The 16,194-nt window shown below is 41.0% G+C and overlaps 2 protein-coding genes across 2 annotated transcripts; both read left to right on the forward strand.

Annotated features, from left to right (window-relative positions):
- Positions 1-528: 528 nt before the first annotated feature.
- LOC115046375 (glucose-induced degradation protein 8-B homolog) lies at positions 529-3,195 on the forward strand. The gene is made up of 5 exons (XM_029506699.1): positions 529-602; positions 945-1,074; positions 1,176-1,372; positions 1,465-1,662; positions 2,110-3,195. Exons 2-5 carry the CDS (start codon positions 957-959, stop codon positions 2,281-2,283), a joined length of 687 nt encoding a protein of 228 aa, XP_029362559.1. The 5' UTR covers positions 529-602; positions 945-956; the 3' UTR covers positions 2,284-3,195.
- Positions 3,196-5,844: 2,649 nt separating this feature from the next.
- On the forward strand, positions 5,845-14,779 carry slc17a9b (solute carrier family 17 member 9b). Its single transcript, XM_029507306.1, has 13 exons — positions 5,845-6,478; positions 7,016-7,213; positions 7,501-7,640; positions 8,579-8,678; positions 8,974-9,104; positions 9,239-9,335; positions 10,060-10,156; positions 10,673-10,760; positions 10,851-10,885; positions 11,059-11,174; positions 11,817-11,872; positions 12,056-12,085; positions 12,433-14,779. Exons 1-13 carry the CDS (start codon positions 6,345-6,347, stop codon positions 12,609-12,611), a joined length of 1,401 nt encoding a protein of 466 aa, XP_029363166.1. The 5' UTR covers positions 5,845-6,344; the 3' UTR covers positions 12,612-14,779.
- Positions 14,780-16,194: the final 1,415 nt, after the last annotated feature.

Genomic DNA, 16,194 nt, shown 5'->3' on the forward strand with positions numbered 1-16,194 from the left:
CAATCCTAAAAGTTGACTGCGCTGAATAATAACGGGGTTAGCTGTCATTTTACCTGTTTGTTCATTCGATATTTGCTCGTTTTACTTAGCTAATTAACAGTCGCTTTCAGTTGCCACCTGAGACTTAAACTCCATAGTTACCATAGAAACAGTAAACAGGGCAACCGCGGGGGTGGGGCTTGTTTGTTTATACTTTTTTCTTCAATCTCATTTATCGTATCAAATTCATATTGTAATACAATGCTATTTTATTTATTATTAAGTTTTGTTATTTTTCAAGCAAATTTATTTTTCATATATAGAAGATGTAACAATGACAAAGTCAATGTCGTACACCACAATTACAACACCTAAAAAATCAGGTAAAATGAAATAGATTTTAATAAAATGGATATTCGTGAAAAGGAAAAAAACCCAAACAAAGCTGAAATCTTAAAACTACACACGATTACAGTGGTTTTATAGTTGTTTAAATGTACTGTGGGGAGCAGTAGTGCTTTGGTAGCGTGTAGTTTACGGTCCCGGAAACAGGCGAAGAAGAAGCAGAAGCGTCTCCCCTCCGCTAGCTAGCTACTGCTGGGAAGTAGCGACAAAGTGTTCAGGTATTGTGAATAAAGTAACCATTTTATTTGCATGGCATTGTGGATTCATCCCAGTGTAAGACAATAACACATGGCAGCACTCATCCCGGACCTGCGTGTTCGATATAACTACAGTGAAAGGCGGAAGTTGTCTTTGTTTTCATTCGTATTGACGAAATTCAGGCTTCAATGTTGTGTTTTTCATCGAAGGCCCCGAATGTTGTGATTTAGGATTTCCGGTGCCGTGTTGCTGTCAAACTGAATAAATAATTGCAAAACATCGAATATTTTATAATTGTTCCTGCCGTGCGTTTAAAATGTCCATCTGTTAGCTGCTAAGATAACCATTCTGTACTTCTTTAGGATATTGTCAAAATGAGTTATGCTGAGAAGCCGGAGGATATAACAAGGGAGGAGTGGATGGATAAACTCAACAATGTCCACATTCAGAGAGCTGATATGAACAGGCTCATCATGAATTACTTGGTGACAGGTGAGGAATCTTTTTTGTTGTTGTTGTTTTCAGTAACGTTTGAGATGAGCTGTGCGTGGTGTTTGAATGTGGATTTCATTATCGCGGTTTCTCTTCTGTAGAGGGCTTCAAGGAGGCAGCGGAGAAGTTTAGAATGGAGTCCGGAATAGAGCCCAGTGTAGATTTGGATTCCCTAGATGAGAGAATTAAAATCAGAGAGATGATCCTAAAGGGACAGATCCAGGATGCCATTGCACTGATTAACAGTCTGCACCCAGAACTGCTGGATACCAACCGTTACCTTTATTTTCACCTACAGGTAAAGTAAGACGATCCAGACACTTTGGCTCTGTACTTTTGGCAGGGACATTTGTACTGCATAGCTAATTACTTTTGTGTGTGTGCTTAAAGCAACAACACCTGATAGAGCTGATTCGTTTGAGGGAAACCGAAGCTGCCCTGGAATTTGCCCAGTCTCAGTTAGCAGAGCAGGGAGAGGAGAGCCGTGAATGTCTGACTGAGATGGAGAGGACTCTGGCCCTGCTGGCATTCGACAACCCTGAGGAGTCACCTTTTGGAGATCTGCTTAATATGATGCAGAGACAAAAGGTACAGGTTATTAATGTTATTTTAAAAGTTACGTTCATACATATTTGTTGTTGTTTTTTTTATAGTTTTATTTATTCATTTATTTCTAATTTTGACTGCTTAAATGTTTGGCAGATTGATACATTTGAAGATTTGAAAGAAGAAGGGTTAGTGTTTTATGTGTGTTTAAAGATTGTTGTTTTGTTGATTGTTGGAAAGTAGCAGTAGCTACAAATGCTCTAACACATTGCACTTGAAAATTGTTATACAACTCTCTGTGCCTATTGCATCCTTCCCTGTCAACGTAATAGTGAATGAATGAATAAAGGAAACATATTTCTGTGTTGAAACATGGGAATTGTAGAGGACACTGTTTGTGACCCAGAGGTAATTCTAGCTTCAAACAGTCTCTTCTAAGTGCACCACAAATATCAACAGCAATAACATCTCTGTACCTCTGTCTTTCAGGTGTGGAGTGAGGTGAATCAGTGTGTACTAGACTATGAAAACAGAGAGTCAACACCCAAGCTGGCCAAGCTCCTGAAACTACTGCTGTGGGCTCAAAATGAACTTGACCAAAAGAAAGTGAAGTACCCCAAAATGACAGACCTTAGCAAAGGAACCATTGAAGACCCAAAATAAGGACCCCCCCAGTGAAAACATAACACAGCATTATTACAATGGACACATTTCCTTTATCTATTTATACCCAAACAACTGACTCATGTAGAGTACAACCTTTTCTTTTTGTAAGGGTTGCTTTTTGATACTTAAGTAAAGTAGAATGTGCAAACTGGATTGATGGCATCATAAAACGACCTCTCATACTAAAATAACATGCATATTATTGCACCATGCCATTATTTTACTTGGTATTATAATTTACATTTGTTTATGTAAAATTATTATTTTCCATTACACTAGTTTTTCTGTCGGCTGGCAGGGAAAGTTGTTGGCATAGGAGGATGTGAATAAAGCCTAAATTAGGCTGTCACTTTCTGTGTGACCACTCAAAGGGGGGTTTAATGTTCAGGGAAAATGGTTGGCTGAGTGTGCACTGCCTCAAATGGACATACCTTTCCACACAAGACAAACACCTTTCAGCTAGTAGCCACTTAGCCAATATTCTTTGACGGCAACAGCCAAAATGAGACAATATCTTAAAATACTGTAACCTGGAAAGTTAACTTTCATCTTTGGAATCATATTACATCAATGATGAAAACATTTCAGATAGATTCAACTATAATAAAGAAGAGTATAACCTTTCAACTTTCACAGTAGCAACAGTAAGGACAAGGTAGGATTCCTGGAGGGCCGTAGACTTTGCAGCAGTTGACTGTGCAAGCTTAAAGGCAGCCGCAGGTCCATATTGTTTTAAAATATCATAGATGATATAAAAGGATGTGAATGGATAAATCTATGTCTACAGACATGGACATACTTTTACAGATGGATTATTTACAAGTATGAAATAAGTAGCTCTTTTGCAAAATTTGATGTGCTTTTTTTGCTGGTATATTATTTTGCAATAAAAGTGAATTTTTAAACGGGCCAAGTCATAAAGGACTTTAGAGGTTGGTGTGGTTATTAATTGCTGGCAAATGGTGTCCGGAGTGTGACTCCTCAAGACTGTTTTCAAGGAATTTTATTCGGGTTTGGCACAAAAATTCACTTGGACTGCCCTGATTTTGGTGGGCAAAGGTCAAGTTATAATTTTAAAGGATAAGGTTACACACACACACACACACACATATTCTTTTGGAGGATGGGCTGATCTGAATTTGGGGGTCTTAGTTTCGCTGTGACTCTGACTTTGGACTCTAAAATGTACCTAATTGAAACACAATGCAGATTTCTAATTTGAATAAACGAAATAAAAAAATGGTAATGAAACTGAGGAAAGTCATAAGTTGGAACTTATCATGGGGCCCATTTGTTTTGTATAAGAGATGAAAAATGCACAGTTCATATTTTACTATTAAAGCTGGTTCAGCTATAACTACTCTAAAGCATTTCACATACTATTGCATTATATTTTATAAGAACATTAAATGTAAAATGTTTGGTAAAGGAACCTGTCACTGCAACAATCACTCAAACAAACTTCACTACTGAGTCTAGCTTCAGGTAAAACTCAGAATATTTACAAAAACGTAATTGGCAACATGATTCAATATCCTTCAGACCACTACATCAGTATCTTCATAGGATTAATACTATATCTATAGATACATAATGGAATTTTATAGAACTGTTTGTAAAGTATTTACTTGCAGCCACAAACATTTCCTTTTCACATTGCCACAATATTGTCTCATCATCATAAGTTGCATGAACTGTCTGCTTGTTTTTCTGTGCTGTGCGATATGAACTGAATAGAGACTTCTTCATTCATTCATTCATTCATTCATTCATGCCCACTCTGAACTTGTCTAAGATACAACAGTATACAACCGATAGTAGATATTCTAGGTGTAGGGAACACCTTTCCATCCGGTTCATATAATGCATATGGTACATATCTCTGTGAAACTGTTGATTATGCTAATTTTACATGTAAGCAGGCGTTTGTTTATTTTAAAAACACAAAAAAACAATATGGAAGTTGGAGACAAAGGAAGCTCCAGCTCATGTAAAAAGATAACATTTTCCTTTGCAAATTATGTACTATACTGATTTACTTTTGTGTCTTAAATTGTGTTTTATTCATACAGAACCATCTTGTGTTTTCTCTTTATTACGCGTGTCAATGCCAAGAAGGAGCGACTGCAAACTGTGGCCCCTAATGCCCCAGCCACATCTGCCCCCACAGTCTCACCTGCAACTGCGAATGGGCAGCCAAAAACTGAAACCGAATATCAAAATTAAACTTACATTAATATAGGTGTTAACTATGGAGCAAAATGTTGCAGCTGTTTGTATTTGTCTCAGTTGTATTCATTGACTCATATCTGACAGATATTTGATATTCTAGCTATCGGGAACGCCTTCCCTTTTACCAAAAAAAAAAAAAAATAAATAAATAAATGTTTGAAAAATCAAAAATCAAATTAAATAAATAAATAATTGAGGGCTCAAATTATGCATATGGTGATACACAGGAGCTCCAGACTGACTTACATCAGTTTTGTTTGTGGCTCTCACCTGTTGTGAGCATGTTGCACGAACTGTATCGGGTTTAAGTGTGGAAGTGTCACCCACAAGTTGAAATCTTCTACACTACAGAGCAGTTGAAGTAAAAACAACAAATATTTGTTTCCCGGGGGTTTGTGCTTCAGCAACAACACTCCTGAGCGGAGAAATGTCCAGGCTCACCTTGTTTCACATTTTCTTTGAACTTCTGTTTCTGTTCTGTGTGTTTCTCTGCATGATGCCCATGAGGTGATCAGCCCAGTCATTGATCATATCGCCTTCCAAATATCGAGCACCAGAACCTGCAGAACATAAGAATATAATTTTATTTTTAAGCTCCAGAAGCTCCTTATGTTGACTGTATAAATTAAACTGATATATCCATTTGTGGTATAATACCTCTGGCCCAGCCATACTTGGCTGCACTTTGGGTGTCTTCTAGCATGATGTTCTCTTCATTTTTATTTTTATTTATTTATTTTTTTTGCACCCTTTTTTATTTATCAATTTTACTTTAAACCTTATAAACTGGACTAACAGTCAATTGAGTCTGACTGTTTTATCCTATTTATGCTACATTCATTTTATGTGGAGGACGATGATCATACTGATAATTTGTGATCAACGGTACACAGTTTGATGAAGTCTGAAGGTGATCCTGGCTGCAAAGGTTGCAAACAACTGGCAGTGATTTCACTGATTAGGCTGAAGTTGTAATAACTGACTTTGGAGTTCACATATTTATCCAGCCCACCAAGTGAATAATACAAAAAGGTTGGAATAGTCTTAGATCAGGGGTTAGGGTGACAAGATACAATGTAATTGTGTACGTTATATGAAATAAAATGGCGTTTCCTCTTAATTGGTCTGACCCGGGACAGTCCAAATGGGAGTAAACCCGAAGGGTTAAACTTTAACTGACAGATTTGGGCTCTTCGGCTCACACTCACTGACGGAGCTGCTGCTAAAAGTTGTGTTACATAACAGCAGCCTTCCTATCCCCATCCTCTGCCGTTAGAGGAGCCGCAGCCCGGCCACCGTCACGTCTTGCACGTCCGGGCGAAGGCAGGACCGGCACCGGGCAGGGCCAGGCTCCCATCCCGGTACTGCACCGTCACGGTCAGGCTGGATGGAGCCTGGACGGATGTGTGATACTGTAATGGCTGAAACGGCTGACTAGGCAGCAGGAGGAGGAGGAGGGTTAGAAAAAGACCGAAGGACTTCCTGATGAGCCCTGCCGATCGGAGGGGGAACTGCGCGGCTGCTGGGGAGAAAAACTGACACGTGGATCTCGGCCGCTCGGGCATCAGGAACAACACGCTCCAGTTCCGCGATCCGCCGCCTGCCGTTCCAGTCCGTCCAGCCCGCCCGGTTATGGATGCAAACGACGAAAATCTATCCTATGATCGCACAAACACTTTATGAGGAGGCTCGGATATTTCCATCCGTCTACTTTCGCCACTGAGCGGCCGACCGGAGGGGGGAGGACAGAAGAAGAGGCAGAGAGAGGAGGAGGGCGATTGAAAGTAGAAGAGGTTTAGAAGGAGGCTGCCGTGACTTCGCGTTGAATGGCAGTTATTCAAAAATATGGCAAGAACTATGGTCCAGATTTGGTCTGTCACAAGGAGAGCCATCCGTCTGACAAGATCGGAGCCCATGGGTGTCACAAGAAGTGGCCTGAACACAACACCAACTGGTCCAGGTGAGGCAACGCAACGCAACGCAACACAACACGGCGCTGGCAGTGTTTACACGTTTTTTGCGGCACAACAGCCAAACAAGTCTCCCCGAGGAGGCTCGGTAGCTTCCCCTGTAACCCTAAAGGTCCTGCGTCAGGGCAGGTTCAGAGGTGTAAATGCCCCCGAAGCTGGCCGTCCAATGACACGTATCGCACCACGTATATGATTCAAAGTGTCAGTGCTGCCAAGATGTAATTGTTGTCGCGACATGGGCCACAAGCTTTAAAAAGAAGTAATGAAGTTACACTGACTTTATGAAAATGCATTGTCATATAATGTGTCATTGTGAGCACGTTGCACTTAGTCCCATCTATAAAACTGTCACCTTTATTTGTTGGTGGACACATAAATTGAGCAAAGTCATTTCCTTCCCTGGTTTCATAAGCGACACCCCCCCATCAGCATTTTTGTTTGTTTGTTTGTTTGTTTGTTTGTTTTTTTACACAATGTTTGACACCAAATGTCAACCAAAGGTCACAGTACATTCTGCTCCCGTGCAGGCCAGTGGCGAGGGTTTGGACAGTGGTGCTACTCCTTGGAACATGCCTCCTCTACTGTGCCCGTGTGGCAATGCCCATCTGCGCCGTCAGCATGGCCGAGCAGTTCAGCTGGACCAAGAGGGAGTCTGGTATGGTCCTGGGAAGCTTTTTCTGGGGCTACTGCTTCACCCAAGTGCTCGGCGGCTACGTCAGTGACAGGTGAGAAAAGTTTTTCTTTTTCTTTTTTCAACGGGGCTCTGAATTCTCTTTTGTCAAGCGATGGATGTTGAAAAGAGGAAGTCGTGCCCATTTAGCAACTGTTTTCATTTCCAGCCCATAAAGTGTTATCAGCATGAGACTATTACTGGTGAAGATGGCGACGGCCTAAATGTGAACAAAAATCTGCCTTACATCACTGTGCTATGAACAGATGTTGCTTATGCATTTTCACTAGTGTTAGATGTGTGTTTAATCCAGTGCCGACTGTTTGTATCCTGTGCTGACAGGGTGGGAGGTGAGAAGGTCCTGCTGCTGTCTGCAGCAGCCTGGGGGTCGATGACGGCCTTCACCCCCGTCCTCGCCCATCTCTGCTCCCAGCCTATCTTCTCCATGACGCTGGCCCGCTTCCTCATGGGCCTGTTGCAAGGTGAGATGGGCGGTGTATCCACATCAACCACATTGTGAGAAGCAAACACAACTTGCTGTGTTCACAAATTTGGTCTGCGCCCTTTTTCTTCAAGTGTTTGCTGAATAAACAACCAAACGTTTGACCAAAGTAAAAAGTATTTCCATGGGTCTTATTGTGTGCTTCTCGGCGGCTTAAATGGATCCGGACAACTTTTTGCAACAGTGTTTTGAAATAGTGTCATATCCTATGAACTTACCATCCAGCTTACTATCTGTGGTGGGTACTGACACACAGGCAGCGAACAGACACATTCAAAATCTGGTCAGTAAAGTACTTTTTTTTTTTTTCGTCTTTAAAGATTAGCCATTTTATAGATGAGACCAGTTTCTTGGAAAGCCCTGTTAGAACTAAAACTACCGTGATGCTTGCATTCACAGAAAATATTGCAAATTAAAATTGAAAAGTTACAATATTTTTACTTTTGTGTTAGATCTCATCAGGGTATTGAAGATTGTGCTCAATTTGATCTGTATCTTAGTTTTTACGCAGCACCACAGCACCTCTGCTTTTAAATTAACATTTTATCTATCTGTCTACCATTTCTGTTTGCAATTCAAAGGCATATTTACCGACATCTGATAGCGACAGTATAAATTACATTATCAACACTGCCTTTGTTTGTCTTGCTCAAGTACATAGAGGAATTTTTTTCTCTGTGTGGGGTGATAGGTAGTGTCTTTGTCGTCTTTATTTTTGGAGGCACGCTCTTACTTAATTCTGCTGTTATTTCTGGATTGCAAATAATTCAACTCCCAGTAATTAATCGCGACATTCCCTGTCCTCAGAAAACTCTATGTTTGCTTTTATGTGATGAGGTGGTTACGATGCTCTTCTCTTACAGCCCCATTCATTCTTTATGAGACATTTACTGATTGTATTTTCTGTCTTGATTGTAGGAGTTCATTACCCCTCTCTGGCAAGTCTCTGCTCTCAAAAAGTGGTAGAAAGCGAGAGAGGTTTCCTCATGAGCACTGTGGGTAGTGGCTCCTACCTGGGGTGAGTCAGGCATTGTGAAATAAGAAATTATGAGACTTGGAAGCGTTTCTCAGTTAGAAGATCACTGTTTTGACGGACAAAGAGGAGGAGTTCATTTCGAAGCTGTGTCAATTTGATCCCATAATAACTTCTAATGCTGTTTAGAAATGCTAGTGTTATGTCTGTATCCACACTTCATGGCATGCCAGGTACATGTCTCATCAAGCTCTGCCCTATGCTGAAATCCTTGTTAACAGGATGTGCTTGGATGTGTGCGCGTGATATCGCATGTCTTGTTGTGACCTTTTTCTTTCAGCACTCTGGTAATTGGAGGGGCTGGCTCCCTCATGTTGGACCTGTATGGCTGGGAAAGTGTTTTCTATGTGTCTGGTCTCCTCTCAGTCCTGTGGTCCTACTGCATGTGGAAGTATCTACTCAAAGGAGAAGGCAAGGGAGGCTTTGACTGTGTCTACAGTAACTGCTGTGTCACAGCATGCTCATATCTTTTAGCTGCTTATTTGTATAATGGCTGTCAGTGTCCTCTTGAATGCCCACGTGCCTGCATTCATCTGTTTTTGCAGGACCTATCATCACCCTAGAGTCCCTGGGGAGTGGTGGGCCCCAATCCAAACTGTCCAAAAGACATTGGTTACGGCTCTTCAAACAACCTGCAGTCTGGTGAGATAACGAAAAAAAAAACAAATGTGTGCATAAGTGTGAGTGCATGAGGAAGCCCCTGTGTGCATGTGCGCTCTGTGCAGTTCCTTCTTTCATATAGACGGCTGTTTGTTGGCATATTTTTATATACACAGCTTGATGTTTGAGCTACACACGAGAGTCTGAAATGTCTGTTTACTGCCTGTGTTTCCCAACTGTTAAAATACGAGTTAGCGGCTGTTTTCGAAAGTTAACAAATAAGAGGGCTCATTTTGGAGGAAGACAGTAGAAATGTATAGCCTCAGGCTTTACAGACCATAATTTATGGCTGTATGAGGTGTCTGTATGACTGCACTTCCTATAGACAGATTTTATATTTACCCTTTCTGTCACGCCCCCCTCAGTCTCTCCCTATGGCTTAGATATTTGCGCAACATTAATGCAGCTGATGTGTTCCATGTTCAGTGACAGGAAGAACCTCTGTGGTTTTCTTTCATGGGTCTGGTCCATCCTGAGAGCAAAAGATCAGGAGGTAGTTTGATGGCTTCTCTTCCAATCTCTTTCAACCGCATGCTGCTTTCCTTAACACAGATTAGATTCAGAAACGAAAACGGCAGATGTCAACCAAGCTGTACAAAACAAAGTCAATAAAACAGCACTCAAACAAACGGGACATTGTTTTAGTGAATGGACACCCAGTGGTACTCCTCTCCTGACTGTTTGTCTCCCGTCGTTCCCTGACCAGTGCTGTGATCGTTACACATCTTTGCACAGCGAGCACCTTCTTCACGCTTTTATCGTGGCTGCCAACGTTTTTCAGAGACACTTTCCCTGATGCGAAGGTAAACACACCACATTTTCATCTTCCTCCAGATCACATACTTGACACTAATATTACAGGAGCTATGAGGATTAAAAAAAAAAACAAAAAAAACAAAACCTATGACATTTCTCTTTCTTTGCAAGTACACAGGCACAATACCGCTTTGAACCAATGGGTGTGCTGTAATGCTAACAAAAGGGCTAACATGCTAATACTATACATCTGTAACATTAACCATGTGCACCACCTCAGGTTGTGCAAATTAGTGCTAAATCCCAAACAAATAGCCTGATGGGAGTGTTGTTATTTCTGTGCTCAAAAACGACATTAGTGATCTGATGGTAGCACGAAGAGACACAGCTTCTGTAAAACCCAACTGTCCATAGGTTGTGCCGAAAAAACGTGACCTGCTGGAGGTACTAGACGATAAGTAATGATGAAATAGACCTAAGTGAATAACAGAGCATGATGCTCGGGTTTCTCTACTGGTCCTGCCCAAGTTCATTCACATGCAGACAATGCTTTATCCCTCTAGGGTTGGGTGTTCAATGTCATTCCCTGGTTGGTGGCCATACCCTCATCCCTCCTCAGTGGCTGCCTGTCCGACCACCTCATCAGCCAAGGTACAGCAACTGATATCCGAATGAGTTAGAACTGTAGTTTATTATTGATAACTGTATTTAACTGCCTCATCTCTCTCCTGATCGTTCCAGGCTTTGATACAGCCTCAGTGAGAAAGTTGATGCAGGTACAGTATTTGACACCTGCCTTGTTATTCTGTGTTCACGTTGCCTGTCACGGCTCATTGTGTAAATTTTCTCTTCCACGAACACCCAATATGAGCATTCTCTCTTTTTCTTTACTGTTTCACATAACGAATTCCGGGGTTTTGATTTAGTTTTGTGTTCATGTTTCTGTTAGTTCTTCTCCATGGGTGTGTCCAGTATGTTTACCCTTCTTCTATGTGGCAACACCACCTTCCCCTGGGCCATAGCATTTGTGTCTGCCACCATGGGCCTCACCACCTTCAGTCACAGGTATTGGCACCCAGAATATCCTCTCACTGCATCTCTGGCCCTGGCACAAAGCGCTGTTTTTAGCATGAAGTGACATTCCCAGGAGCGATTTTTGTCAGTTTTGTATTACTGTTTTGTATCTTGCCTCTTTGGTGATGCCATTTGGATCCATTACATTCATTTCCATTCCTATGTAGACATTCAATCGTTTTGTGTTGCATACCGTTGATTCAACAACTCAAGGAAAATTGCACATTATTACAAGAGACACTTGACAGAATCAAATAAGATTCCTAAATGACTAAATATGTACTTAAATTATATGGCTAAATAATTACCAAATTCATGCGACTGAATTATCAATGCCTGTCTTTCAATTTATTTCAAAACAACTGCATACTAGCAATGTGTGGGTAAATGCTTGGCTGGGTGTGGTGACAAAGAATGAAGCATTGGATGAAACAATGCCCACAAGTATGAGGAAGTCTTTGGTGAGGTGGATTATTTCGACCTCTTTTAACCGTGGAAGGAAAATGTACAGTTGATGCAAGGGACAATGTAGATAGCATCTGTCAAGCCAAGCCAGGTTCTGAATACAAATTGCTTGTGATCCTTTGCCACAGTGGTTTATGTTCTTATCTGATATGTTCTAATCTAATACAGTGGGGTGTCTGTAAATGTTCAAGATCTCGCTCCTTCCTGTGCTGGAGCTTTATTTGGTAAGTAAAAAAAAGTTTCCAAAACTTCTGAAAAGTTTTGATTAAATTTTCATTAATATAGGACCATTGAGCTAACTGATCTTGTGGTTTTTTTTGTTTTTTTTTGTTTTTTTTTTCAAACTGATGGTGAATTTTTTATGACATTTTTAATTTTGCATGTGTTTATCTGGCTTTCTTTTGCAGGTGTTATGAATACTTGCGGTGCTTTCTCAGGTGAGACATTGAGAACAAACATCTGTGATAAATCTATCACAAGCAGCCACTAAATTATTGTTTTTACTTCAATCAATCTGGTAAAGGATTCATTGATGTGCTTAAGTTCAAACTTCCTCTTGTCAGTCATGATGCCTCCTGGATGTGATGCATATTTCATCAAGGCAGCACGATTGAGTCTATGGCAGATGAATAATGAAGGGAACGGAGGATGAAAGTTTATGGTCCTGAGGGATGAGGAGTGGTCTGTGACACTTCCTCTCACCACATGGAAGCTAGTGTCTGCTGTCTTTGTGATAATATACTGATAATGGTGACTGTGTGTGTCTGTGTGTGTTCTTGCACAGGGGTCCTAATGGTGTATTTCTCGGGGTATTTGATTGAGGCCACAGGATCGTGGGCGTCTGTGTTTGCCCTCATCACTACAGTCAACCTGCTGGGCCTCTGCACCTTCCTGGCTTTCGCTGAAGCACGCCGGGTTGACATTGTGTCCAGCAAGGTGCATCACCACAACATCCAAATCTAAATAGTTAGTTGTCTGACCGACCAGAACGCCATTCCCTGGGGAGAGGTGACCTTGGGCAATCATTTTGCATTTCGGGAAAACTAGCCAAAGGATGAGCAAGCAGCACACGGATATAAAACCTGCATATAACAGCTGGGAAACTGATCAGATCCGGTCTGGTCGTGAAAGTAATGCATCAGTTACAAAAAAAAGCACACAGCAAAGTCCAGCCAATGTTACAGACAAATCTTATAGTTGAATCCTCCTCTATATGTTTATATTTGTGTGTGCGTGCGTGCGTGCGTGTGTGTTCAGGGAGGAAAGCTACACAACCTTCTGGTCTCAGATGGTGGTCACACTGTTGCTGATGTATTGTATGGGCTTGTTACAGACTGTGTTTTTGTACAGATCCGTATTTGAAACAGCGGTAGTTCACTTTTTTTTTTTTTTTTTTTGAGTGTATCGAAGGAGCTGTGAAAGTGATGGATGTGTTAGCCTCAGGAGCTCTCTGACAGCTGTCACACACCGAGGCGGTGTGTTCCTACCCTGCAGAAATGGGGGAGGCGGCGTTTTTGACGCAGGGACAGTCCTTTACTGTCTTTTATTACAACGCCCCACTCGCCCATCTCTATGAGAACTGTCTGAGTGACACCTCATTACCCAGCCACTAATTACTTGGCAGGCGCTTTAATGTCCTGTATGTTTTACCGTCTACAGTCCCCATCTCCATGGTTACGAGCTCATCTTATCATTACAGTTCAGAGTGGATCACAAAAAACTTTATTGCAACAATGCTTTCAATTGGTACTCTCTCCCTGGTTGTTGTGTTGAAGAATATATTTGTAGTCAGAAGACCAAAGGTTAATAATTATTTGATTTGATTTTTTTTTTTTTTTATTTCTATGATTGCATGTGATAGAATTACCTCACCTAATTATTTTTGTGTACTTCTATATTTATATGACATTAGTTTCTTATGTTCAAGATTCTTTGGACAGAAAAAAATATATTCCGATAATAATAATAATAATAATAATAATAATAATAATAAAAAGATATATTAAGTACGATGATGGAAAGTCATCAAATCAAAGTTATGCAAATTTTTTCTCCCTTTATGATAGGGTTAGGGTTCATGTCTGCTGATGGAGACAGCGTGGCTGAAGAGAAACGGATAATCATACTTTACATATTTGTTACCTTGCTTTTAGACAGGAAGTGATGTCATATGGGAATGAGCTTGTTAACAGAGAAGGGGTTCCTTTTGCCTGTCATGGCAGCATCAACGAAAGTAACTTTACGCTCTCTGTGTTTAAATTACTATTCTTGGTGTTGCACTCTGAAATGATGAATGTTCCTTGAGCGGTAAGGATTCATTGTGTCTGGTTCTTTTCAGTAACGCCATGATTGTAAAGTCTGTAGCAACAGAAAGCTGGCTGCACACTTCTAGCCGAATCTATGGTCTGTAGCATTGAGCACAGTTTTCCAATTTCTGTTTGTTAGACGTCACATCCAACCAAGATGCTTACTTGACATATTTACCTTAAATCTATGCATTTATTGTTTTGTGCCTAATTTAAGCAATGAGAGAAGTGCAGCGTGTGTTCATGCAGCGTCATTGCTCATTTCTAATGTTTGCCTTTTTTGTAGCGATTGCTTTTGTGTCACTTGTCATTGGCTCATGGCTTCTTGGCTGTTTTATATAGGTCTGCCTTTTGGTTGACCATTTTGTTTTTACAGATCTAATTTCTAAAACTATGTGTTCTTGCATTGTTGTGGTCAGTGGTTATAAAAATATAGGAATCATCGGAATATAGGAAAAAAATAACTATTGGGTTTAACATAATTTATACGTGTCCTAAAATATTATCTCCTGTGATCTCCATGTCAGTTTGAATTTCACCTGCCAGCTTTTTTTTTTTTTTATTTTTTTTCTCTTCTTCTTCTTTTTGGAAACCAATGCCACACATTCCGCCTTAGCAAATGTGCGTTATTTACAGCTGCATTCACTGCTCGTCAATTTCTTTTGTTACTGTGTTGATGATTCTGACAAAGATTTTTAATATTGTGTAAAATATGTATGATAAAAAAAAACACCATTATTGCAAAGAAAATGCAGTATTCAAAGGCTTTTAAGACAAGTTGTACTTAAAAGCAGATATTTACTTTGAATAAAAATCTATTTTGTCAGCATCGATGAGTGCTTTTGAGCCAACTGTACTATCTACATGTATTTTCTCTGTAGTTCCACAGAGAGGCAGCACAGTATCAGTAATGGAGAAAGCAAATGGTACCATCCAGACTACAAACACTTCACAAACACCATCTCTCTGGTGGTAGAGCTTTTACTTATTTTTTTTTTTGAAGTTTTCATTGAAAAGAAAATTTCTAATGTACGCCAAATACCATCCATAGTTACACAAGCATTTTCACACACTTCCATATACCTCGTACAGATTAAGAATGAAAATGGCTTTTCCACTCTGAAACTGAAGCCCACTTAGCCATCCAATCAGGAGCCAGTTCTGTATGTGGATCAGCTGCGGAACAGGTTCTGGTGCGGGTCTGTCCTGTTGACACTACAGGCTCACTACAGGCCCAGATCCTGAGTCTGGGCCAGCGGGACGTATGTGATGGCACCATATGGCAGGATGCTGCGTGCCATGTTGGCTAGCTGGCACTGCCCACGTGTGAATGGCCAGACGCTAGTCAACCCTACCCACTCCTTCTCATGGGACCAAATGGCTCTGGTTGCCATGGAGATGGGTGGCTTGTGGCTGCCGCGTGGCAAAGAATAGTAAAGGGAGGGGTCACAAGTGAGGGAAAGTAACAAGTCGGTATGGAGTTAGTGAAGTAGAGTGAGCTGGCTGGCAGTTCGGCTTTTAATGCACAGATCATACAAAAACATCATGGCGCTGACGAAGTGGTCAGCCGCTAACTGGAGGACTCTCAACGACCAAAAAAAAAAAAAAGAAGCGCTGTTGTAAAAGCAGATATAATCATGATGAGTGGCCCACTATTTAATTAGCAGAGATGAAACTCTGTAAAGGGGAGTGTAGGGGAGAGGGGAGATAAACCCTCCCCCAACTTGTCAACTAGTAAGAGTAACCCAGTAAAGGCAAGCCCCATCAGAGAGCCGGGGATACATGTAAATGAAATAGCTCCATTAATTAGTAATTAACATCAAGTTAATGACATTTCACTGTGTCACCATCTCATCCTGTGTCCTTCCTCTGTGGCGGAGGGGCCGTCTCTTCAGTCCCTGATCTGAATGCTAATTAGTGTAAAGCTAAAGTACCATATAGGGCTACCTAATAATACTGAGGCCCAGTTTAAGACTGGTCATTGTGTGCGGAGGATTAATCACTTTGTAGTAATAGATCAGGAGGCTTTATAAGTCTGTCACTCCTTAGAGGGCTGTGATATTGAGGGCCATTGACAGGTTTTATGTGTTAATTGCGTTGCGCCTGTTAGCCTCATGTTGGCTATCCCTTATGACTGAGAACTGCTTTCAACCATTCATCTAGTTTTCCAACTGCATCCAAGAATCATTTCTTTTAAATGAGCATAAAACGGTTTGGGATGTCCGATCTCATAATTTCAG

Source organism: Echeneis naucrates, chromosome 7 (genome assembly GCF_900963305.1).
Source record: "Echeneis naucrates chromosome 7, fEcheNa1.1, whole genome shotgun sequence".
In the NCBI taxonomy this organism is placed as follows: Eukaryota; Metazoa; Chordata; class Actinopteri; order Carangiformes; family Echeneidae; genus Echeneis; species Echeneis naucrates.

Excerpts from the sequence above, each read along its gene's own strand:
- LOC115046375 (XM_029506699.1), top strand. The coding sequence starts at position 957 with ATGAGTTATGCTGAGAAGCCGGAGGATATAACAAGGGAGGAGTGGATG. Across the intron at positions 1,075-1,175 it reads CATGAATTACTTGGTGACAG|AGGGCTTCAAGGAGGCAGCG; the intron begins GTGAGGAATCTT and ends TCTCTTCTGTAG. Across the intron at positions 1,663-2,109 it reads ATATGATGCAGAGACAAAAG|GTGTGGAGTGAGGTGAATCA; the intron begins GTACAGGTTATT and ends TCTGTCTTTCAG.
- slc17a9b (XM_029507306.1), top strand. The coding sequence starts at position 6,345 with ATGGCAGTTATTCAAAAATATGGCAAGAACTATGGTCCAGATTTGGTC. Across the intron at positions 9,105-9,238 it reads GTATCTACTCAAAGGAGAAG|GACCTATCATCACCCTAGAG; the intron begins GCAAGGGAGGCT and ends CTGTTTTTGCAG. Across the intron at positions 11,873-12,055 it reads CTGTGCTGGAGCTTTATTTG|GTGTTATGAATACTTGCGGT; the intron begins GTAAGTAAAAAA and ends TTTCTTTTGCAG.